This window comes from Sciurus vulgaris (assembly GCF_902686455.1).
Source record: "Sciurus vulgaris genome assembly, chromosome: 16".
NCBI classification, from domain to species: domain Eukaryota; kingdom Metazoa; phylum Chordata; class Mammalia; order Rodentia; family Sciuridae; genus Sciurus; species Sciurus vulgaris.
The window spans coordinates 60751215-60777473 of record NC_136477.1 but is presented as its reverse complement, the minus strand read 5'-3'; the positions used below and the strand labels follow the sequence as shown (position 1 = coordinate 60777473).

General features: G+C 42.3%; 1 protein-coding gene across 18 annotated transcripts in view; it reads left to right on the top strand.

Moving 5' to 3' along the window:
• The window catches only part of MAGI1 (membrane associated guanylate kinase, WW and PDZ domain containing 1), a 692610-nt gene that overhangs the window by 574329 nt on the left and 92022 nt on the right, over positions 1-26259 (top strand). For 15 of the 18 annotated variants that reach the window (XM_079114351.1, XM_079114368.1, XM_079114366.1 and 12 more), the window contains 5 exons: positions 2263-2464; positions 11433-11515; positions 16632-16667; positions 23315-23372; positions 25974-26089. In XM_079114351.1, the coding sequence (XP_078970477.1) occupies positions 2263-2464; positions 11433-11515; positions 16632-16667; positions 23315-23372; positions 25974-26089 (495 nt within the window). The remainder of the gene's footprint in view (positions 1-2262; positions 2465-11432; positions 11516-16631; positions 16668-23314; positions 23373-25973; positions 26090-26259) is intronic. The other 3 variants (XM_079114364.1, XM_079114363.1, XM_079114360.1) reach the window with 1 other exon arrangement.

The window sequence follows — 26259 nt, the reverse complement described above, 5'->3', positions numbered from 1 at the left end:
CTCTCCACTGAATCTCCATCACCTGGGTGCTTTCCAAAACCCCATTTTGGAACCATACCCCAAACCCATTCTCTGGAGGAGGGAGCCAGGACTGTGCTCTCTCAGTCTCTCCAGGTGAGTCTTGTGTACTCTTCAGAATAAAAAGTGTACCTTTGAGAGGTCTATCAGATATGAGTGTATGTTGTCTCCTGGAGAATTCTGGGTGGGTCTTTTCATCATTGCTAGGAATTAGATTTATTTTGTTATCAATGAGCAATTGCAAAATGTTTCTTTTGTTTTGACCTCATTTCCTTCTTGTTCCTTCAAATTATAGTTGTCCTATTAATCTGTACTCTTTCATGCAAGTTGTAAAACCAGTTCATGTTGGTTTAAGCAGGAAGGTGTGACTTTGAGGGGAATCGGGCAGTTGAAGAGGGCAGGGGTTACCTTGATTTCAGACATGGATTAAAGGCTCAGTCACGGCTTCTAGAGAACATTCTCCCTTTGATCTCTGCTCTCCTCTGTGTGGGTTTCATTCTTCACTTGGTCCTGCCTAGAATGTCACAGTGGCCACCAGCTTCAGAACCTGTCAGTTAAATAACCCCAGCATCAAGAGGCTGACAGCTCTGGCAGAACTTCCATGTGTCACCTTGGTTGGTCCACCCTGCATCATGCACGTGTTCCTGGGTTGACCATAAAAGGCAAAAATGAGGGGCTGGGCTGGGGCTCAGTGGTCAAGCGCTTGCCTAGCACTTGTGAGGCACTGGGTTCCATCCTCAGCATCAAAATAAATAAATAAAATAAAGGTATTGTGTCCCTCTACCAAAAAAAAAAAAAAAAAAGGCAAAAATGATACAGTACTCCTAATTGAAAAGAGTGCAGCTTGGAGCCAGGAGGAGGTTTATATCAGTTTTCTTGCACCACGTGGACTGTGGCGTGGATTTTGGCGGATGTGGTTATTTTGCCGACTTTTCCATCCGGGCTGTGGGTTACCTTCATTCTCAGGTGTATCCTGGGGAGTCCCCACCGCAGACAGCTTTGAAAACAGCCCTTTATTATTCTTTGGTCTGCTTTCCCAATTGAAGCAGAAATGTCTGCTAGAGAATAAAGGCAGGCGAAAGAAAATCGCCACATCCCCTGATGATCACGTCTTCAAGCCCCACGGAGATTGACATTTAATATCATCGGCTTCTATAAAAATTCAGCCCAAGTGTCAACAGTGCTGTTTGTGGACGCTTGGATGACATCACCCCGGATATCGCTCGTTAATAAGAAGCAAGGACAATCACGCACTGAGAGCCTTCTTTTGAGACCCGAGTCCCGTCGGTCCACCTACATGACACTCTTGGGGGGGTAACTGTCTTGCTTTTCACAGGAACAACCTCTTTATTTTCTAAAAGAGGCTCAAATCTGACTCACTGGTATAGTTGTCTCCATTTTCTAAACTTTTATATACTTTCCAGCTTAATTTGTCAGGCTCTGATCTTTGCTAGCATCTACCAAAAATGTCTTAAATAACTTTTGCAAAAAAGCTGCCGGATCTGTGTTTTCAGCATAAACTTTTTTTTTCTGAGTCATGAAGCCAAGTAATACCCATGGAATGAGAGTGTGGCTCCGTCTTTGTTTTGATCTTCTTGGTTTAGGAGTATTGGGGTCTGAGTTACTAATTGGTTTCTTCTTAACTTTTCTAAGATGGTGAGCGATGCATTATCTGGGCACGTTTTTCTCGCCTTTTTATTTTTTTCTCTTTTTGGGACCGTGGATTGAACCCAGGGGCACCTAATCACTGAGCTACATCTCCAACCCGTTTTTGTATTTTATTTAGAGACAGAGTCTCGCTGAGTTGCTGAGGGTCTCACTGAATTGCTGAGGCTGGCTTTGAACTCGCGATCCTCCTGCCTCAGCCTCCAGAGCCACTGGGATTCCAGACATGCACCACCGCACCTGGCTCCTCTTTCTCTCTAAGTGAAATAAATTCTGTTGGGGTGTGTGTGCGTGTGCACACGTGTGTTGAATTTAGGGCCTCAAACATGCCAATGACATGCTCATGTGACCCGACCCTGAGCCATCCCCTCTGACATGGTCATTTTAATGTTGTCTAACATTAGTGGAAGTAAAACAGAAGTCGGAGTTAATGGCCAGCCATCAGGGAAGGACAAGGGCTAAGACAATAGATGTGCACAGTGTCTCATGTCCCAAGCTTGGGGTCTGATGCTGAGTGTGTGTGTCCTCACTCTCTCTCTCTCTCTCTCTCTCTCTCCCCCCCATGACCTGACCCAACAGCCGATTCTGGGGACCAGGCCGAGCACCCTCTCCAAGAAGCAGCTCTTGCGCCTGTGAATAGTAGCCTCGCCGCTGCTCCCATCACGGACCCTTCTCAGAAGTTCCCTCAGCACCTACCTCTTTCCGCAGAGGATAATTTAGGTCCTCTGCCTCAAAACTGGGAGATGGCCTATACAGAAAATGGAGAAGTCTACTTTATAGAGTAAAGTATACCTTTCTTTCTACCTCCATCTTTCCCTTTCTTTCTTTTTTCCCTTCCTACCCTCTCTCTGGGAAGCTACAGATGTCAATTAAATCTAAAGGCTCCTCACTGGTGTTATTCCTTGAAAAGATTTAACAACATTTATGGGAAAAAAAAAAAAAGCTGTTTTAGTCAGCTTTTTCACTGCTGTGACTAAAAGATGTGGCCAGAATAATCATAGACTAAGAAAACTTTATTTGGGGGCTCATGGTTTCAGAGTCTCAGTCCACAGATAGCAGGCTCCATTCCTGGGGGCTGGAGGTGAGGCTGAACATCTTGGAGGAAGAGTGTGGTAGAGGGAAGCAGCTCACATGGTGATCAGGAAGCAGAGAGAGACTCCACTCTCCAGATACAGATATATACCCCAAAGCCACACCCCAGCCACGCCCCCAGCCACGCCCCCCAGTGCCCACCTCCTCCAGCCACAACCACCTGCCTCCAGTCACCACTCAGTTAATCCCATCAGGGATTCATTCACTGACTGGGTTAAGGCTCACACAACCCAGTCATTTCTCTCTGAACCTTCTTGCATGTCTCACACATGAGATTTTAGGAGATACCTAAATGATAACAATAGCCAAAATATCCTAATTATGGCACCTAAGATATTTGAAGAGCAATCTCCCCAAAGGGTTAGACAACTAAATCATGGTATATAGATTATTTTATATAAAGAAAGTGTTTAGCCACAAAAAGTATTAAGTTCTTTCCTTATTTTTTCTTAATTGGGTTGTGGTTTTCTTACGGCCAAGTTTTAAGAGTTCTTCATTTATTCTAGATACCATTTATGCTTTTGGCTAAATTATTTAGTATGGTTTCTGAATTTTAAAGTGTTAACTTACATTTGCTAGCAAGTTAAGTTTTATGAGAATTGGATCTACCTTGTTTTATGCATGTGTGTGTGTAGGTGTGTACTCATTTTACAGTTTGGGGAAAATCTGAAATAACATTAAGAAGTCAAGCATGGAAAGGAACTGAACAGACACTTCACAGAAGAAGAAATACAATCAGTCAACAAATTTATGAAAAATGTTCACCATCTGTGGCAATTAGAGAAATGTGAATTGAAACTACACTGAGATTCCATCTTATTCCAGTAAGAATGGCAATTATCAAGCATACAAGTTAACAATAAATGTTGGCAAGGATGTGGGAGAAAAGATACTCTCATAAATTGCTGGTGGGGTTGCAAGTTTGTGCAACCACTCTGAAAAGCAGTATGGAGATTCCTCAGAAAACTTGGAATGGAACCACCATTTGACGCAGTTATCCCACTCCTCAGTTTATACCCAAAGGACTTAAAATCAGCATACTACAGTGATGCAGCCATATCAAAGTTTATAACAGCTCAATTCACAATAGCTAAGCTATACCAACCAAGATGCCCTTCAACAGATGAATGGATAAAGAAAATGTGGTGCATTTACACAATGGAATATTACTCAGCCATCAAGAAGAATGAAGTCATGGCATTTGCCAGTGAATGGATGAAAATGGAGACTATTGTGCTAAGTGAAATAAGCCAGTCCCAAAAAAACCAAAGGCTGAATGTTCTCTCTGATGAGAAGATGCTGACACACAATGGGGTGGGGGATATAGAAGTTCACTGGATTAGACAAAAGAGAATGAGGGGAAGGGAGGGGCATGGGAATGAGAAAGACAGTGGAATGAATGGACGTCACTTTCCCATGTTCATATATGAACACACGACCAGTGAAACTCCACACCATGTCCAACCACAAGAATGGAAAGTCACACTCCATGTATGCATGATGTGTCAGAATGCACTCTACTGTCTTGGATATCTAAAAGAACAAATTAAAAAAATCGTTTTTAAATCCAGCTTGGATGTCACCACTTTGGACATTGTGTAGAAAACAAACATAAGAGAAGCATAGAAAGCTTACTGCCTTCGGAGTTGGGGATCAAAGGAGCCATAACTGGTCTTTCCTGGAGCTTCCTCTTGATTTCCTTTTCCGAGACTTGGAGCTAACGGAGCCAGCAGCCCAGAAATACCTTCGGTGAGGAGCACCAGAGTCCTAATGAACACCTGCGGCCTCCAGCCATGAGTTCCTCGTTTTCAAACTTAGCAGCCCGGGTGGTCGCACTCCACCCTGCCACCACGGTCCAGCTGGGAGCCTGCACCTGCCCCCAGGTGTACCTGACTAGGAGCCCAGCCCCTCCTGCCAGGCGCGTTGGAAAGGCTCGCGGAAAGCTGGCGCTCGGGTTGAAGCCTGTCAGGCAGCAGTACTGCCCCTTGCCCACCTGGACTGGGAGCAGGGGGCGTGGGCACCTGCGCTCCTCTCACCATTGTGCAAGAAGAGGTCACCTGTTCCTCCCTACTGGGTGTTCATGAAGACGCATGGAGGAGGGGCAGGATTGTCACTTCCATCCAGTGGCAAGGAGTCCGCCCCCTGGTGTAGTCAGGGAGGCCGCTTTGGAAGCAATAGTGAAATATTTCAGCCCCATCCAGCCATGGCCTGGTGGGGAGCTGGCACTGTCCACCCCTTCCCCTTCCAGTGTCCACAGAAGCCCGGTGACACCTGAATAATAAGTAGCACCCCCTTTCCTCTCTGGAGCTTTGCCAGGGAAAGGCAGCTAAAAGGGAGGGTTTTTAAGTAAACCCAGAGTCCTGTAAAGTCATGCCCAAAATATGCAGGTGAATAAAGAAAAATCACGTCTTGTACCAAGAATCAGGAAGATCTGGTTGTATAGAAAATGTCAGTCAGTAGATACCAACACGGAGGTGACAGAGATGTTAGAATTAGCTAACAAACAATTTTAAAGCAACCATTATAAAAATGTCTCAGTGAACAGTTATAGACATGCTTAAAACAAATGGGAAAAAAAAAACTTTGGCAAAAAATAAAGTCTTGGCAAAGCACAGATAAGCAGAACAGAAACGTTTGAACTAAAAATTACAGTAGTCGAAATGGAAAGCTCACTAGATGGATTCAACAGTCCCCAGCTGCTCCCCAGAAGAAAGGGAGTGAGGAAAGAATCTGAGAACTTGCACATAGAAATTAGGATTCACCCAGTTTACCAGGCACAGTGGCGCATGCCTGTACTCCCAGTGACTCGGGAGGCTGAGGCAGGAGGATCGCAAGCTCAAAGTGAGGCCCTAAGCAATTTAATGAGACCCTGTCTCTAAATAAAATACAAAAAAGGGCTGGGGATGTGGGTCAGTGGTTAAGCACCCCTGGGTTCAATCCCCAGTAAAAAAAAGAAAAGAAAAGAAAAAGAAATATAGTTAGAAGTATTATAAATAAAAATGAAATTCTAAAATCAAGTAAACCACAGAAAGGCTGGAAAAATAAAAAATAAAATGGTAAAGAAAATAAAGTGGAAGACTTTTAAGGCTTAACACCATGAATAATTTTAATAATTTCATTAAATACATTAGTTAAAAGATAGTATCGCCAAGTGGATTAGAAAACATGACCCAGTAATATGCTGTGTATAAAAATTATTCTAAGTATTAACAGTTTATGTTGAAAGAAAAGGAATAGAAAAATGTATGTCTTGCAGTGTTGCCATATCAATATCAATTATGTTGCAGGAAACTTTCCAAATTTTTAGGAAGGAACCAATACATTTCTAAAGAGTCCATGAGTCAAAAAAGAAATCTCAAGAGAAATTTTTTTAAGAAATTGAACGAAATGAAAATATAGCATATCAAAATAGGAGAGACACAGCTCAGCCGATAATGAGAAGTACATTTATAGCACTAAGCACATATATTAGAAAAGAGGAGCAGTCTCAAAATCAGTTATCTCCACTCTTATCTCAGGAACCCAGGAAAAGAAAAGTAAATCAAACTCAGCATAAGCAGATGAAAGGCAATAATAAAGAGAGAAATCAATGAAATTGAAAACAGAAAACCAGGGGGGAAATCAGGGAAGCAAGCAACTCATTCTTCAAAAGACTTAGAAGAGTGCAGAATTTCTAGCAAAAATGCCAAAGAAGGGCTGGGGTTGTGGCTCAGTGGTAGAGTGCTTGCCTAGCACGTGTGAGGCACTGGGTTCAAGTCTTAGCACCACATAAAAATAAATAAATAAAGTAAAGGTCCACCAACACCATGTATATATATAAATTCACACACACACATACACATACACACACATATACATTATGTCTATATAATAAAAATATATATTTTTAAAGTAAAAAAATTAAAAATTAAAAAAAATTTTTTAAAAAATGCCAACTGATGAGATACAAAAATTACTATCATTCAAAAGGAAAGAGGGGACCATTCATACCCTGAAGACACCCAGAAGATGATAAAGGGGTGCCGCCAACAAACCTGCACTTGACAACTCGGATGAAATGGGGCCGTTCCTCGAGAAGCACAGTCCTCTGCAGCTCATTTCAGATGAAACAGATCATTCCAGTAGCTCTCGAACTATGAAGGAAAATGAATTCACCATTTTGAAACTCCCGCAAAAGTAATCAGGCCTAGCTGGTTTCATTGGAGAATTCCGCCAATCATATAGAAAGAAAAATGAAGACTGTTTCTACAGAATCTCTCCCAGAAAATAGGGAAGAAGCCTTCTCAATACTTTTGTGAAACTGCTATTTCTCTGATAACTAAAATTAAACACAGAAGTACAAAAAAGATATAAGTACAACAATCTTTAACGGAAACCAGCCAATGATATTTAGTAAGATATACTGCTCCTGCCAGGTGAACATCTGTAATCCCAGTGGCTCCAGAGGCTGAGGCAGGAGGAACGAGAGTTCAAGGCCAGCCTCAGCAACTTAGCGAGGCCCTAAGCAACTCAGTGAGACCCTGTCTCTAAAGAAAATACCAAATAGTGCTGGGATGTATCTCAGTGGTTAAGTGTCCCTGGGTTCAATCCCTGGTACCATACTCCCACCAAGAAAAAAGATACACTGTTCCTATGACCAAGTGGAAGTTATTATAATATGTTGGACTGGGTCAGTAGCATGTGTAAAGCCCTATGATCCCCAGTAAAAATGAAATGAAATAAAATATTCACACTATTAATAGTCTAAAGAAAAAATCAAATTAACATATTAATGCAGATAAAGCATTTATAACATTGAGTATTCATAAGGAAACTCAGAATAATAACAGGGGAGTTTTATTGATTTAAGAGCATACATAAAAAATCTACAGCCAACATTATACTTAATAGTGAAAGAAGAAATAACATTCCCTTCATGTTTAGGAGTAAGCCAAGGTTTTCAACACTCGCTACTCTTATTCAAAATCATTCAGAAGTGGGTTGTGGCTCAGTGTTAGAGCACTTGCCTAGCATGTGTGAGGCACTGGGTTTGATCCTCAGCACCCCATAAAACTAAATAAATAAAATAAAGATGTTGTGTCCATCTGCAACTAAAAAAAAAAATGTTTAAAAAATCATACTGGAAGTCTAGCTAGTTTTACAAGGCAAGGCAAGGAAATAAAAGCCAAGGAGATTAGAAAGGAAGAAATAAAACTGTCCCTCTTTATGGGTCACATGTTTAGTAGAAAATTGCAAAACACCATACTTAGAAAAATTCTTTTGAGTGCAGCAAGGTTGCAAGATAAAAGATAAGCTTATGAGTATTAATTTTATATCTACATACTAGCAATGAATACTTGGACACCTAAATTTGAAATGTTATTTACAGTTGCTTAGGAATTAATGTCATAAAACACATATAGGATCTGGTATGGTATAATTATAAAATGCTGATAAAAGAAATGAGACCAAGTCTAACTAAGGGGAAAGACATACTCTTAATGGACTGGAAGGCTCAGAATTGCTAAATATGTTAGTGCTCCCCAGATGGATATACAGGTTTAATGCAAGTCCTGTCAAAGTCTCAGTGATGTGTTTTGTGGATATAGACAACTTATTTAAAAATACATATTGAAAGGCAAAGGACTGGAATAACAAACAGTCTTGGAAAAAAAAAGAAGAAAATGTGAGTAATCAGTCTACTTGATATCAAGATGTATTATATTGCCACAGTGAATAATTATTAGACTTTTGGTATTGATGACAGAATAGACACAGATCAGTGGGTCAGAATACAGAACCCAAAAACACATACAAATGTTCCTGTTTCATTTTTGTGTTTGTTCAGTGTGTTTGTGTGTGTGTGTGTGTGTTGGCTTTTGTGTTGGGTTTTGGTTGATTTTTTTTTTTTTTTTTTTCATGATACTAGGGTCTGAACTCAGGGGAACTTTACCACCAAGCCACATCCTAAGTCATTTTTATTTTGAGACAGGGTCTTGCTAAGTTGTGGCCTAGAATTTGTAATCCTTCTGCCTCAGCCTCCCAAGTAGCTAGGATTATAGGCAAGTACCCCTGCAGCTGGTTGCCCAACTGTTTTTCAACAAAGGCATGAAAACAGTTTATTAGATTGCATGTAATCTTTTCAGTAAATGGTTTGGGGGCAAGTAGACAGCCAGAGGCAAGTAACTTAACCTCAACCTTAACCTCATACCTTACACAAAATGTTAACGTAAACTGTAGGTTGGAGTGTAAAACATGAAGCAATAAAACATTTAAAAAACAAAAAGGCAGAAAATCTTTGAAATCTAGGGCTAAAGAGTTCTTAGACTTGACATCAAAATCACAATCCTTAAAGAAGAAAATTTAATCAATTCCACTTCATCAAAATGAAAAGCTCTTGATTTACAAAGACCTAATAAAAGAAAGCACAGATTGGGAGAAATTATTTGCAGACCCTATATCGGAAAAAAGGACTAGTACCTAGTGTATATAAAGAGCTGTCAAGACTCAAGAGTAAAAGAACCAACCATTTGATTAGAACATGAGCTGAAGACATGAACAAGCATTTCATTAAAGAAAATATACAGATGGTAAATAACACCTGACAAATATTCAGTACCATTAGCCTTAGGGAAATGCAATCTGAAAACATAATGAGATGATCTTATTTACCCATTGGGATGGCTGAAGTTAAAAAAAAAAAATAGCAACTATAGTAAATGATAGTAAAGATGCAGAAAAACTGGATCACTCGTGCATTGTGGGTAAGAATGTGAAGTTGTATGATATTCTAGAAAACAGGCCCTAAAACATGAACATGAATCTGCTGTATGATCCAGCAAATTGAGCCCTTGGTCATTTATTTCGGAGTAGTGAACACTTACTGTTCACAAGGATACCTATTTGTGAATGTTGATACCAAATTTATTCTGAAGAGCAAAAAAATTGGAAGCAGCTTTCAGTGGTTAAACAGGTACATCCATGCCACGGAATCCTTCTCAGCCAGAGGGAATTAGTCATTGATGAATGCAGCGATCATGATGAAAATCATGCTGAGTGGAAAATACTAGTTCCAAAGCATTGCTTATTGTGATTCTACTTATAGAACATTCTCGAAGTAACAAAATCATAGAAATGGAAAACAGATGAGTACTTTCCAGGGATGATGCAGGGGCTTGGGACAAGGCACAGCGCAACACACCTATAATCCCAGCTCCTTGGGAGGCCAAGGCAGGAGAATTGCAAGTTTGAGGCCAGCTTGGGCCTCAAATACAATAAAAAGGGCTGGAAAGCATAGTTCAGTAAAGGGGATACTCCTAGGTTCAATCCCCAGTACCCTCAAAGTATAAGAGGAGGTTGGGGAGGAAAGGTTGGAAGGGAACTAGGTTTATGACACTAAACAGGTGATACAGGGTCCTATGGATGAAGGAAATGTTTTGTGTTCACTTTGGTGAACATCCCCGTCCCTCCATATCTACAGCCCAAACTTCAAACTTTGAAAAAAAATTGAGATAGCTGCCTAAACATCCAAAAAAGAGAAAAAAAAAATTTTTTTTTTTTTTTTTTTTTAATTTCTTGTTTTACTTTGTGGTTTATAACCAGAACTATTAGACCTGGAGTGCATGTCCGTCCGCTTGGCTGCACAGGACTCTTGTGTTTCCAACAGAACTGTCCCATTGTCTTGCTCTGCTTTGAGAAGCACAAAGGCAGACTTCTTCCAACTGTGCTGGTGACATTTTTTTTTTTTTCTGAATCAAGGATTGAACCCAAGGGTGCTTAACCACTGAGCAACCTCCCCAGCCCTTTTTTGTATTTTATTTAGAGACAGAGTCTTGCTGACTTGCTCGCCGAGTTGCTGAGGCTGGCTGCGAACTCGCGATCCTCCTGCCTCAGCCTCCCGAGCAGCTGGGATGACAGGCCTGAGCCCAGCTGGTGACGTTTCTAACATGAGTGAAAGTCAGTATCCTTGAGAACATGCCTGTTCTTTCAGCTGCCGAAGGCCCTGATCACTGTTGCAGGCATCGTCTAGGGTTGGGCTGTACCCTCCAGAAGGTGGTCAGGCAGCAGGGTTAGCTTTTCCAAGCTGTCTTGGAGGCCCGGGTTCTGTTTACGAGGGGTAATGTCGGGTGCCCTCAGTGTCTAGAATATAACTTAGGATGCTGTCATGCATGTCGTGTCCTCATGGCTTTGAGCCCCTCGTGGGAATTGAGGTGATCTCACACGGTCATGAGGACGCTCAGGCAACATAGCGAGTGAAGTAGCAGACTTCTCTGTGAATTCCAGCCTCCAAGATTGAAGTCAGAGACAAATCTAAAATGAATTAAAATTCGCTCTTTGTCACGCTCTTTGTGACGACTGATAGGGTGAGTCTAGACGGGAGTAGGCAATGAGGTGAGGCGGGGCATTTGTAACTCGTTTTTCAAAAATAAAGCTGGTATTACGACGTAAGCTTGCAGTCATTGAATGATTATATCTTAGGGAAAATGCCTCCTTGCAAGTCTCCCCGAGTGATTTTATCACTTCAAACTTCTGGTTTGAGTTTGCTGCTGGAAAGTATCTTTGTTTTGGTGGAAGAGTGAATATTCCACCATGGGTATCTCTTCTATAATTGGACTTTTTTTTTTTTTTTTTTTAACCTGTTTTAAAGCAAATTTTTTGTTTTCGTTTCTGAATTGCAGCCATAACACAAAAACAACATCTTGGTTAGACCCTCGGTGCCTGAACAAGCAGCAGAAGCCTCTAGAAGAGTGTGAAGATGATGGTAAGGACTGGGAAGATTTGGGTCAAGTGAATTGGGGGCCCATTCACAAGTGCAAACTTTGGATAGTGATAGGAAGGTCATTTTGGTTGGTTTGTTTGTTGGTGGTGCCAGGGATTGAACCCAGGGGTGCTTAACCACTGAGCCACATCCCCAGCCCTATTTTGTATTTTATTTAGAGACAGGGTCTCACTGAGTTGCTTAGAGCCTCACTTTTGCTGAGGCTGGCCTTGAACTTGCCATCCTCCTGCCTCAGCCTCCTCAGCTGCTAGGATTACAGCCACCACACCTGTCTCCAATCTGTTTTTAATATTGAGCTTTTAAAAGGTAATTCAACTTTGAAGCTGAGCACAGAAGCACATGCCTATAACCCCAGCTACTCTGGAGGCCAGAGGCAGGAGATTCACAAGTTCCAAACCAGTCTGGGCAACTTAAGAAGACACTGTCTCAAAATAAAATCTTTAAAAAGTGCTGGTAGCTAAGTGATATAACTCTTGCTTAACATGCATAAGACCCTGGATCTAATCCCTAGCACTGCATATGGCGGGGGGAAAAAAAAGTTAGTTCAATTTCTAGGAAATTTCTAGGAGGAAATTGAGTAAAATTTTTTGAAAAGAACAATCCTTTACACAAAAGGCAGGTGCATTGTAGTTATCTATCTCCATTGACAACAGAACCTCAGTTCAGCCAGAAACAAAGGTATCCAATGAGATATCTGCATGGGATACCTCCTTTGCTGGCGGATACCTCCTCTGCCTTCAGGAGCTTGGAAAAGACTCCAGAAATTCTTTTAGAATATAGACTCCTGCAGTGTTCTGGCCAGTCACCCGTACTGGACCATCACCCAATATTACAAAAATCTTGGAAAAAATTAGGAGCTTTTCTTGGATGCTACCTGTTTGATGATTCTGTTATTTCCCCAATCTGGGGGGGCAGGGGAGCAGATTTTGACATGCGTGGAAATTTCCATGTGACTCAGGATGCACCCATACTCCCTGAAGTGTATTCTTCTGAGAGAGACGCTGAGATGTTACCTAGAATCCCTATTCTCACTGTTGATCTTGGGAACAAATAGGCTATAAAAGTTTTCATTGAAGAAGTTTGTTTCAAAACTTTGGGGCTTATAATTCTCCAAAATGGGGGAAAAAAAAACATTAAGACAGAGCAAGTTTTAGCAGTACCCAGAAATCTCTCTTGAGCCCTACCAAAATTGCTCTTTATTGTGGACTTTTTGAAAGGGAAATGGTTTTGTTGCTCATTTTTCAATTCTGGCATTTGAATTAGCAGTATAATTATTCAGTACATATTTTTCCGTAAGATAACAAAACTATTAATCCATTCTATAGTGCAGAAGTGTTGTGTATATAAATCTCAGGTTTGTTTGAAAAAGCCAGCCCATATTTTAGAGGATGGATCTTGTGGAAAACTGGTATTCCAAGATCCTCTCATTATACATGGTTTGCAGATTCCCTAGAATGAGTGTGAAATTTTCTATTCGTGTTTATCTTGGGGACCTCAAATGGAAACGCATGCCCTGCTAACCTAGGCATGACTGACTTGCGTATTTTGGTTATTTAATTCCATTCCTGAAGGAAAGAAGCAAGTCTGATCAGTTCTGTTATTTTTTCATGCTCTGGGACAATAGATTGTCCTGCTTATTCAAAGAGTCTGTTTAATATAGAATACGTAGGTGACTAATTTTCAAAAAATTAGAACGTAAAACATGTTCAACCCTGTAACTTCGTGGAACCGCAGCTGATTTGTATCTGAAGACTCATGATTTTGAAGACCATTTATGACTCCAACTGCATAGGGTTTTCAGTGCCAGGATGCATAGTAACTATAGTGGGAATGTATAAAATGCCTGTTAATATGATTTTGTAGATGACACCTGACTGCAAGATCTTTTACTGAGAAAAAACAAAAAACTGTTACTGGAATGAAGTATTGAGAAGAGTCCCTGAACAATTTTGTTACCAAAGCTAGTAATTTTTAACTCTTAGAATTCTTACCCTTTCATGAGTGAATGCAATTTCCTTTAGCGCAAGTACGTATCCATACCAAGTGCAGTTAGCTTCCCAACTATGCTTTCAGCATTAGAATTTATATGTTCTATTTCTAACGGAAGTAGGTCTGTCTGTGTGCCTGTGCATACAAGCCTTATAAATGTACCATCAGCTTATGATAAATTTCAGTTCACATCTTCTGTTGCCTGTGAACATCAGGCTGCCTTGGGTTCTTCATTTTTAATTTTTTTTTTTTTTTTTGTAGTTGTAGATGGACAGAATGTCTTTGTTTATTTTTATGTGCTGCTAAGGATCAAATTCAGTGCCTCACACGTGCTAGGCAAGTGCTCTGCCACTGAGCTACAGCCCCAGCCCTGCCTGCCTTGTGTTCTTGTTTCTATATTATATATTTACTGTTTGCATATTATTATTTGTAGCCATTACTGGTTACAAATGTTGCTCCTGTGTTTCTGCCCCCTGCAATTCACGTGCAGGTGCCATGACCTTAATCATGGTGGAGATTTGAAGTTCTGCATTTCGTATCTCAGAACAGTGAGAAATGAGTGTGGGATTTTGATCTTCGGTGTTTTAATGACTCCTTTGGTCCTTGCTCTCTGCAGCGCGTTCTCTTAGAAGCCTCCGACCTTGCCTTTGAGCTCCAGGCTAGGTTTTAATCTGCCTGATTGCTAATGCCAACTGGTGGTCTCAAAGAGACTTCAAACTCAGTCTGATTATCACCAAACTAATGATCTTGCCTCCCCACCCACCACACACACAGGAGATCTGTCATAATTGTTTGCTATCTCAGTTGAACGTAAACCCGTGCATACTAAAGAGTCCCACTGATCGAGGGGTGGTGGCACACTCCTGTAATCCCAGTTACTCCAGAGACCGAAGCAGGAGAAGCACAAGGTCAAGGCCAGCCTGCACAAGTTAGCAAGACCCTGTCTCAAAATAAAAACTAAAACAGGCTGGGGATGTAGCTCCATGGTAGAATGCCCCTGGTTCTATCCTGAGTACCACAGAAAAAGAGAAAAGGTCCTACTGATCTGTCACTTTTCTTCACACCCATTTCTAGCCTGTGAGCCAGCTGAATTCACTTGCTCTCCTATTTCTAGAATCCATTCCCTATTTTCTTCCCCTCCTCTGCCATTCCTGGTCTGGGTCATACTTTTCTGCCACCTGGATTTCTGCATCTTTCTTTCTGAGGCTGAACCCAGAGCAGGTTTTGAAAATGTACTGTGCTGATATTAACCCTGTCCACCCCTCAGGCCCTCTATCCGGTGACTTTCCAGTCGGCCCTGTGAGTACCTGGTCCTGGGTCTGCTTCTCTGAGATCCATGTGGTTCAGCTCCTCTAGCTATTCTCCACCCAGGCTTTCTGCTCTTGTCCCTCCTAGTCCTGAGTCCCTGCCCCTGGCACATAGATGTGCAGTTCTCTTCTTAGAACAACCTTATACCTCACAGATGGTTCATGGAGAACCTTCTCTATGTCAAAAGCCTTCTTCACCATTCAGATGTATCAGTGGATACAACAGACAAGAAGTCCTGCTGTCATACAGTATCAGTTCCAGTCATTTTCCTTATTTTCTAGCCTTCAGATTTTAGCTCAGAGACTTTCTCCATGATCAGGTCACTCTTGTATGTATCCCACAGTACAGAGTGTTTTTTTGTTTTGTTTTGTTTTGTTTTGTTTTCAACTGTAGATGGACACAATACCTATATTTATTTATTTAATGCGTGGCCGAGGATGGAACTTGGTGCCTCACACATGCTGGGCAAGCGCTGTACCACTGAGCCAGGACCCCAGCCCCTCACTCCCTCACTCTATTGAAACTTAAAACTCCATAGTTTTAAGTTTGGTTTTGTCTCCTTTTCCCAAAGGCTCAACACATGTTCCTGCTCACTGTGATGTCCCCACCACCCAGCACAGTGACAGCACACCATAGATCCCTGTAAATAATGACTGAAAGAAATGAATGAACGCTCCCAAAGATGGATCATATCCACGTGGGCATGTTCACAAAGGATTTTTTTAGAAATCAACTGAGAAACTTTGCCCGTCGAAACTCACGGCAATTGGTTAGTTTTGAAGTAAAGCGTTTACAAGGTGTTTAAACTCATATTGGTTACTTGAGTCAATCATGGATCCAACTCACTCACTCATTCAAGAAATATTTGTTAGCTAACATGTACCAGAAACTCCCCAGGACACGGAGCATACCCTAGTAGTGAGAATGGACTCAAGCCCTGTTCTCCCTGTTTGGAACTTCCAGCCGAGGGGACAGCCCTCTGCTCTGCACTTGGGGAAACTTTATGTATGAAATGATTTTTATGTACTGGGCCGTGATCTCAGTAATAAAGTGTTTTATTGGCAGCGCAAGGAGGTGAGAAATGGAAAGGGTTTTACTCATTTTGCTTGCTGAAATCCTTGAGAACGTTTTCACCGTGCTATTTCTGAACCGTTTGACTTTCAGCACTTTCTAGAAAGAAACACACCACCAGTAGACTCTGCCTCCCCACCACCCTTCAGGGTATTCTTCAAGCATTACTTCCTTGGTGGCCCTCGCCATGACTTCATTCTTCTCTCTCTCCTCCTTGAAAGACCCTGGACTCATAGTACAATCTGCTCTCTGAATTTAACCTCAGCTTCCCTTTTTCAAGCAGCAGTATTACTTATAAGTTAAGTAACGCTTTAATTGTGAGTTTAATTGCCTCACTGATTAGTGGATTATTGAAGGATTAAAAGGACTAATATCGAAAGGTCTTTCAGCTTTGTTGGCTGCAAATAAGGTCTTGGAATAAGTGACTTCCCACTTAGGAACATTGAAACCACAAAGGTATATTTCATCTTTTACAACCGATCATGTCATACTAGGAAATGAGCCGTATAATTATTTTGCCAGTATCAGCTCTTACCGTGTTGTGATTCACATTGAGGTCACACATTCTGGCCAAGCCAATGAAATAAGCCACAGTGCAGGTAAGGACAAATCAAGTGATGTGTTTGCTATTGTTTTTTTTTTCCCTTGCGGGGCGTTTCTGTCTTGGTGCTGGTGTCTGAATTTTTCTTTCTCTCTTTTCTGTCTCCTTCCTGCTCTTCCTTTGGAGAAGAAGGGGTACACACCGAGGAGCTGGACAGTGAACTAGGTAAACCCTCTGCCCGCCTGCCTGCGCCTCTGTTGCATGATTACCCTGCATGATTTTATAAACTGCATGTTCTATTTTTTTTTTTTTGGGGGGGGGTACCAGGGATTGAACCCAGGAGCACTCAAACACTGAGTCACATCCCCAGCCCTATTTTGTATTTTATTTAGAGACAAGGTCTCACTGAGTTGCTCAGGGCCTCTCTCAGTTGCCGAGGCTGGCTTTGAACTCACGTCCTCCTGCCTCAGCCTCCTGAGTCTCTGGGATGACAGGCATGCGCCCGTCCTGTCTGTTCTTGATTTTTCATTTCTCCAGTTTTGATCTTCATCCCAGTTTATCTATGAATCGGTGGACTTACAGACCAGGTGTTTGACTACAGGCAGTAGAGAGTGCTGTTCTTTCTTTCGTTTTATTTTTTTGAACCTTTTGTCTACAAAGAAAACATGTAAGTGAACTGAGACTGGAATAAGAGTCTAGCAAATGGGTCAGTAGCACGGGGAAAGAACTGAAGGCTTGCTGGCTCTGACCCTACAACTCGTCACCTGTGTCGGCCTCATTTCTATGTTTAGTGAGGATGATCATCATCTGGGCCATATTTAAAAAGCCAAGCAAAATGAACAAAACCCCACAAGTCTGTTTTAATACTGTTGCAAGAGTAGTTGCAGTAAAATAGTGGCACCGACTAACTGAACAGTTAGTACATCTTCTGAGCCTCTTGTTATTAAGTCACAGACATGTGGGTGACCTTGACACATTGGGAATGTCCTGGGAACCAGATGAGGTGTCTATTTGTGCTCTTTTCCTTAAAGGGGACATAAATCAAGTCTTGGCTACTCTAATCATTATAACTGAGGCATAATTGATATTTGCAGGTCATGCCAAATTCTCTTATTTCTTTGTTGAAATGTATTGAATTGTATCTCCACTTAGTTAAGTACTTCATGTTCAGCTTTGAACAATATTAAACTTAGTTTGCCTTCTATATGATGGGAAAACACAAGATTTACCTACTCTGCAGGCAAAAGCCTCATCTGATTAAAAGTTGACCGCCTTAGTTTTTAAGTAAGTGCTCATTTAACATCAATATGAATGGGACTATCCTAAGATTATTCAATCTTCCTGGCTATTTTGAGATTGTCTTAAGACCTAGGAAGATAAATATATTTAATGTGGAAGATTGCTTTCACTTTTTTTTTTATTATGTTGATAAGGATAATATTGGTGGGGCTGGGGTTGTGGCTCAGTGGAAGAGCACTTGCCTAAGCACATAGGAGGCCCGGGGTTTGATTCTCAGCACCGCATATAAATAAATAAAATAAAGGTCCATTGCCAACTAAAAACATATTTTCAAAAAAGATAATCTTGGTTGACAAGATTTGAGATTTGGAATTTAGCTCCATTTTTCTTAATGTTTGGAAAACTTCCTGTTATAATTGATGACTGGGCCAATAATGGTCGATAACTTTTAAGCATTTGTTTTTTAAGGTTTTTTTTTTAGCTGTTTATTTCATTTGTTTATTTATATGGGGTGCTGAGGATCGAACCCAGTGCCTCACGCATGCTAGGCGAGTGCTTTACCACTGAGCCATGACCCCAGCCCCAAGGCATTTGTTTTTAAAGATGTTTAATAAATTGTCCTCTGATCATCGTGGTATGAATGGCTTCAGGTTCACCCTGTGTCATGGAACAGTTGAATGCTAAGCTTCTTAAAAAAAATAAAGACCTCATTGGTTTGTGATACTAGATAATTGAAAAAGACAAGACTAGGTTTTCCATATACACACATAAAATAATTGTGTCCGTCACTCACAGATCCAGTTTCAGCCCCTCGTGCTACCTGAATGCTCTCTGTGAGGGGCCATTGGAGATCCCTTAGCTGTGTACAGAGCAACCGTTGTTGCTTCCCTGGAAGTTCAGATGTCGAAATTTCCAGAAGGAACTTTCTGTGCTTTTCCATATATGACTGTGATATGGTGGGAATATTCTTTTTTTTTTTTTGCAGTGCTGGGGATTGAACCCAGGGTCTTGTGCTTGAGTTGTTTCCTCAGCCCAGTGGGAATATTCTTATGGAGTTAAAGACTCTAAAAAGTGAATTCTAGTAGTGCATAATTCCCTTCTCCTTGTCATGGCTGGCACCCTGAGAGATGGATGGTGCAGTTCTGGAGCCGTCTCTGTGGTCCGACCAGACAGCCTGGCTGCCCCACTTGCTGGCTCTGTGACCTTAGCCTTCTTTTTGCTTACCTTTTTATCAAAATATATAAATTGGGGCTGAAAAAGGAGCTCTTGGGAGACTTACTGAGAATGCCTTACAGTGTTTGTCACTGTGATCAACTCGGGGGTGCTACTGCTAGTTCTATGATTCCTTACCTAATTCTCCCTCAGGATCTATCAATACTTCCTTACAGCACTTTGTCCCTTTAACGTGGGACAAGGAAGGAGTGTGTCCTATCCTGTAGAAGTAGCCTGGATGTGTTCTGGTACCAGGGATTGAACTCAGGGTCACTCAACCACTGAGCCACATCCCCAGCCCTTTTTGTATTTTATTTAGAGACAGGGTCTCACTGAGTTGCTAGGGACTCACTAAGTTGCTGAGGCTGGCTTTGAGCTTGAGATCCTCCTGCCTCCACCTCCTGAGCTGCTGGGAAGACAGGCATGTGCCACCGAACCCGGCCTAGATGTGCTCTTACGGATGGGGTGGCAGCATGGCCCTTGGGTCTATGTGTGCACACACGCCCATGGTCTTCTCTGTTGCCCTCACTCAGAGTCTGTTGACAAGCTGTGCCCGTGTTCTCAGTAAAAGGATCCTCATGTCAAACAAAAGCATCTCTCAGGTTTCCAGTGAGCAGCGCGGTTCCAGATGTGACGTGGAAACCAGCGCTCTCCGTCATTCCCCCTGAGAGGTGTGGGCAGCTGGCAGGGGTGTTGGATGCGGGTCATTTGACTGTGGAGTTGTCACTTCTGAACTCTGTTGTTGGAGCCGGGTCAGTAGCTCCATTATGCGCTTTTCGTTGACCTAACTTATCATGTCTTCTGCAGAAGTCTTCCCAGAATTGAAAAGCACGTGCAGAACCTTCTTTGGGAACTACAGGGTTTTCTTATGGTCAAACCAACTAGAGGAGGTAGAGACAAGAAACTGAGTTCCCCTCCCAGCCAAAACGAAGCCACCATTTGCAAGTTCATCTTTGATCTTGAACATGATTTTCCAGGTGTACACTGATGGATCTCTTGAAAGGAGCTCTGAACATTTCACTACTCAATATTTACTTCTGAAATGAAACACAATGATATTGCATGAAATTTTCAGAGGTAGGAATAGCCAGACTAAAGACATCCCATCCTGGTACTTTGGTGCTTTCCAGAGGCAGCTGCTGTTTCTTGATGTTTGCTGTGGGCCACGCTGTCCTAAGTGTTTTACAAGTGTTCTCCTTTAATTCATGGTTGGCCTTTGATGTGAACCCAGGGGAAAGATGTGGTTCAGAGATGTTAAGTAACCAGCCCAAGGTCACAGAGCAGTAGAGCTAAGTGGAAGCAAAGGCTCTTTGCCAGATCCGGGCAGTGCCAGGAAGATCTCAGTGCCCTTTTGTCTCCATAATGAATTTTATAGTCTTAAAAGTCCTCAGCTATGGAGGAGTGGGTGTGGTCAGAAGTCTTCAGTGCTTATTTAAAGAAAAACAAACCTTATAATATAATGTAATCATTTTCTGTGCTTAAATATTTTCTGCCATTTTTAGTTTTTTAGAACCAAATGGCAAATTCTAGGACAAACATCTTCCTCCTCTTTTTCTTCTTCTTCTTCTTTTTTTTTTTTTTTAATTGATGACCTATTTCTATTTTAAGCATTCGGAAACTAATTCCTATTATTAAGTGAATCACCACATTTGGGAGTGAGAAATCTCTCTTTTCAATTCAAAAGGAGTTTTAGGTTGAAAAACTGGAAAATTTCTGGAGTTGATCCATCTGTTCCAGAAGTTTCTAAATTAGCTAACATCCAAAATAGCCAGTTGCCTGACCTCACTTCTGAACTCCAGAACGTGAGTAAGTTATTGACGAGGCAGCGGGTCAAAACCCAGGTGTAGCTTTTCTGGTCCCTTTTCATACATCCACCAAAGCACAGGGCACGTGGCTGAATTTTCTGCTTAGGCTGGTACTTGTATTTATCTTCATGGCCCTGTTGTCTGACATATCCTCAGGCAAACAGTAGGCATTCAATGAGTGTTTATCTGTTTAATAATGGAATAACCCGAATGCATAATATCTTCCCCATTTAATCTAACCAGGTCAAATATTTCAGGTTGCGGATTTTGAAAAGAGGTCTGCTTCTGTTAATTATCACGTGCCCCGCCCCCACTCGAACCCACCTTCCACCCCCCATACAAATGGGTGACTTTGCGCCAATTTGCATTTTTTTAATCTTCAGTTTTCCAACTCTTTGGAAATATCTTACAGGTTCCTTTTCATTTAAATGGTAATTTCCAGCTTAGTAAAGGGAAACTGTTTCCCAGGCATCAACCCGTAAGACTTGGTTTATAAAAATGCCAAGTTGTATCAACATCTGCAAATTGGACCTGTCTTGCATTTTAGTAGTTTATATCTCCTGAATTCAAAGACTTCTTTTTGGGGCGGAGGGTACCAGGGACTGAACTCAGGGCACTTAACCACTGAGCCACCTCCCCAACCCTATTTTTTGTATTTTATTTAGAGACAGGGTCTCACTCAGTTGCTTAGGGCCTCACTTTGGGCTGGCTTTGAACTCATGATCCTCCCGCCTCAGCCTCCTGAGCTGCTGGGATTACAGGCATGTGCCACCATGCCATGCCCGGCTATTCAAAGACTTCTTAAAAACCTGTTTGTTTGTTTGTTTTAATTAGAATAAAAGAGGTGGGGGTACCTGTCTCCTTGTTTGCAAATAAGTAACTTGTAGAGCAAAAACCATGAAATTAATGTCTCTCCATGTGCATGCAGAAGTGAGCCAAACGTAAACGCTGAGTGGTCAGCCTGAGTGTGCTTGTGTGCACGCACACCTCCATCGCATCCTGAGACTTTGGGTGGCACATGCACGCCCCCAACTGATGCACTAGTCATTATTGGAAAATAGTGACCACATGATTCCCTGAATTTTTAAAAAAATCTGATTTCAAAATCCATGACATTTCAAGGGTTTCTCATATGCTATTCAAGTCCCTCCCTGTAGTTCCTTCCAGGAATAACGATTCACTCGGGAGTAGGGTTTTATGCAAGCTGACTTTTGCCGCGTGTATCAGGGTGGCTTTAAAAGAAGTTGAATAATGGCAGTCCTTCCTGAGAAGGTGGGTTCATGGCGTAAGATGCCACCTCGTTGCTTCTTTCACCAAGGAAAATAATCTGGTGTAAGGGGCTTTCCCACGGCAGATTCTTGTAACAGAGCTCACTTTTCTAATGACGGAGGTTCCACATGGATGGGAAATCTTACAAAGGAGGATCCCGTAGGTCACGCCTGAGTTTTTGAGAAGCACACACATTCCACAAAGCCATTTTCCCACCATTATTTAAAGGAATAATATCTTTCTCCATAGGAAGTCAGTTTTCGCCCAGCAAAACCTGTTACTCTTATTTAATTTTTTGATAGTAGGGATGGAACTCAGGGGCACTCAACCACTGAGTCACATCCCCAATCTTTTTTATTGTATTTATTTTGATTTTGGTGGGTACTGGGGATTGAACTCAGGGACACGTGACCACTGAGCCACATGCCCAGCCCTTTTTATTTAGTATTTTATTTAGAGACAAGGTCTCACTAAGTTGCCTAATTAGGGCCTTGATAAATTGCTGAGGCTGGCTTTGAACTCAAGATCCTCCTGTCTCCGCCTCCCCAGCCACTGGAATTACAGGTGTGCACCACCATACCCGGCCCATATTTATATTTTTTTAAATTTAATGACAGGATCTCCCTAAGTTGCTGAGGCTGGCTTTGAACTTGCGACCCTCCTGCTTCAGCCTCCCGAGTCGCTGGGATCGCAGGCGTGCATGCACCCCACTGTGCCCAGCTGTGTTACTCTTTTATATAGGTAAATTTCTGGGGAAGATGGACTGGCCCAGCCACAGCAACGGAGTGAGCCATTGCACGCGGTTCAAACACCCACCTTCACGCAGGCATTTTTATTTACTCAGTAGCATTTTAATTAGGAACAAGGAGAAAATAAGATGCAGATTTAATTTTCTTCCCGGGAACACGAAACAGCTCTGTTGTAGTGAAAATGAAAAGAAGGATTAATTTTCATCTGTTTTTGCTTGTGTGGTAAGGTAGTCTGGAAACCAAATATGAAAACAGTAAATATTTAACGGAGGAACTAGGCGTTCAAGGCAAGTTTTACCTATTTCCATTAAAAACAAATTTAATAGTTGGTTACGAATAAAGGCAGCTGGGACTGCAGTTTATTAAGTTTTATTTTCTTGAGTAAAACACTGGTAGATAAAGAATTGTTCTTCATGTAGATCAGTACACTGGGAAAATAAACAGCATAACCACTTCTTTTTGGTTAGGATATACAGTTTTAATTGGGTTCAAGGCCTTCTGATGAGACCTTCTCTTTTATGTGTGATTCAACTGTTGACGGTCCCCAGACTGTTCAAGAATCTGCTCTTCCTGCTCTAAATATTCTTTTGTATTTCAGAACTGCCTGCTGGTTGGGAAAAGATTGAAGATCCCGTCTATGGTGTCTACTATGTAGAGTAAGTGCCTGTTCATAATCTACCTGTAAGCTTGCACCGTCTGGAATCGGGTATGCTTCTGCTCAGCAGAGTTTGCCATCACGATCAGGTGCAAGCTAATTATGACGTTAATTTCATACCAAAAGTATGTCTGTCTGTGGTCATGAATGAGAAGATCGTTCAGTGCCTCCGAAGGTAGTGAATGCCATTATTAAATTCAGGAGGGCAGGATTCACGTCTTAACCATTTCATAAAGGCTGAACAGAGTCCTGGCAAGTGACAGGCACTTAGTAAGTATTAGCTGAGGACATGAATTTAGAAAGCCAGGGTGCTATCGAGCAGGATTGTGTATCTTCGGGAGGAGGACCTGTTTGGTCTACTTTTTGCCTTACGCAGGCACCAAAAAAAAAAAAAGTCACCGAAAATATACTAAAAGGGTTGGGCAAATTTTAATCACTTATGAAATATTGGCAAGATTAAGAAGGAAATGGAGAATTAGGGGATGAGGCTAGGCTGCGGGGTCCGTTACCTATGTGTTTTGGGGCCTCTTCCTTCCTGAGGACATTTTCCAGAAGTCTCAAGGCCTATGGTGACCTCTTCACCGTGTGCCTTATCCCAGATTGGGCACGCACTCTGTACTTGTTAGAACCATCCATCCATAGGAGGATCCTAAAGAAAATAAAACACCAGGAGATAGGATCCTAAGAACATGTCATCTCTGTCTCCTCGGAGAAGGATAAGAGGTAGGAAATAAAAGACGCTTTGAAAGAAGCAAATGCCATATCAACGCTGCGTAATGAGAATCCTTCTTGCCACAGCAAGATACTGTGTACTATGCTTTCTGTCCCTCATGCCGCTGGCCACGAAAAGCCGTTTGACTACTGCCCTGGTGATATGACCACACCATGCAAAAGTGCCAGGCCATAAAATGTTCACCGTCACCTGTCGAAAAATCATGAGTCCAGCGTAACAGGTGCCCTTGAGCAACACGGTAACGTGGCCTCCTCTTTACCTGACAAGGATTGGCAATTGGGGGGCATAAGAGAGGTCCTTTCTCTGACCCCCTCATAAAACAAATTTGCCTTTGGAAGCCCCAGAGATCCTCTTTCTTACAGAGGTAGAGTGGGCTTAGGCTGTTTGGAGCGCATTTGGCTTGGTTGTGTGTTTAGCGCGAAAAGGAGCAGGTGAGAGCCATTCGGACGGGTGAGGTGACTTGGTGTTTGAGGGGCAGGGAGCAGGCTTGGGTGATACCTTTGCGGCACGTGTGTGTGCTTGCTTATGTGTACATACACACAGGCGCTGAGATGAAGCCATGGCCAAAAGCCTTGTGTGTCAGTGTGAGTGTTTGCCAGGACCTTATTGAAAGCATCCCATCTGCTTAAGTGAGCTCTTATTTGCAGTCTCTTTGCCTGAGGGCTGTACTTTTAAATCTCGCCTCCTTGTAAATTGATCAGAATAGCTGATAGTTGTTAGTGGCTGTTAGTGCAGTTCTTCTTTTTAATTTTGCCGTCTTGGCAAACGCTCTGGTGAACCCTCCTATAGAGAGGCGCTGGGCAGTTCTGGGTACACCTTGCCAACATTACGTACCCACTTGTATCTTTCAACAGTTTCATGATCTACTTCTTGTTGGGGTCTAAGTGGCTTCCTTGTCCCGGGGTACCTTGGGCATTTGGGTGGAGTCAGTAGTTAGGATCCTGGGGTCTGAAAGCAGGCACACTTGAGCTTGCATGCCTAGGTACTGTGGACTCTGTTATGCTGGGTGAGTTACTCAATAATCAAAAATGGACTTTCCTCATTCATAGAAGACAGTAGTCTCCCATTACCCAGGGTTTTGCTTTTTGTGACTTCAGTTACCCAAGATCAGCTCTGGTCTGAAAATATTACATGGAAAATGGCAGAAATAAAATCATTGAGAAGTTTTTTAAATTGCACGCCATTCTGAATAACACAGTGAATTCAGCCATCCTGCTCCATCAAGCTTGGGACATATAATCCCTGTGGGCAGCGTATCCATGCCACATATATCACCTTCCTCTTAGTCTGATGAGTTAGTAGCTGTGTCTGTTATCAGTTGACTGAGGGTATGGTGGGGCTTGGGTTCAGATTAACCTTATTTTATGTAATAATGGCCCCAAAGCAGGAGAACAATGATGCTGTCAATTGGGGTATGCTAATGAGGAGCCAGAAAGTGTTTTTAGTGAAAAGGTAACAGTTCTCCACTTAAGGCAAAGAAGTTGGTAAGATCTCCAGTACGTTATTGTTAACCTTATAGGAATGGGGGCAACGCCATAGTATATGTAGGGATCACCCTGATTTCATCATCCACTGGGGGTCTGGAAACCCGTCCTTCAAGAACAAGAGGGTACCACTGTGTGAATAAGGGTGGGACTTGCCTCTTGGCATTTACTAAGTCTTATCACATAAAACACATGCAACCTACATGCTTGGTGCATGTAAGCATTCTGACGGAAAGTTCTTTTTTATTTCCCCTTTTTATCAATGCATTCTGACACAAGAGTCAAGCTCAGACCACCTGCTTGGTCCACTTCTAATCAAAGGGTTGACTTTTTTGCTCGAGGGATGCTCCTGTTCCAGCTGAAACCTCTCTGCCTTCCTCCCCAGCCACATCAACAGGAAGACCCAGTACGAGAACCCAGTTCTAGAAGCCAAACGGAAGAAGCAGCTGGAGCAGCAGCAGCAGCCACAGCAGCCCTCGCAGCAGCCGCCACCCCCAGAAGGTTGGCCTCTTCCCTGGAGGCTTTTTCTGAAGTGGAGAATTGGGGCAAAGCTGGGCACTGACGCCCCCATGTGGTCAGAGCTGGCCTCGGCGATCGGGTGCTTCCAGCACGCTGAGGAGGTGCTGTCCCGGTGGGCGGAGCAGAGGCTGCTTGCTGCTGGACTGTCCCTC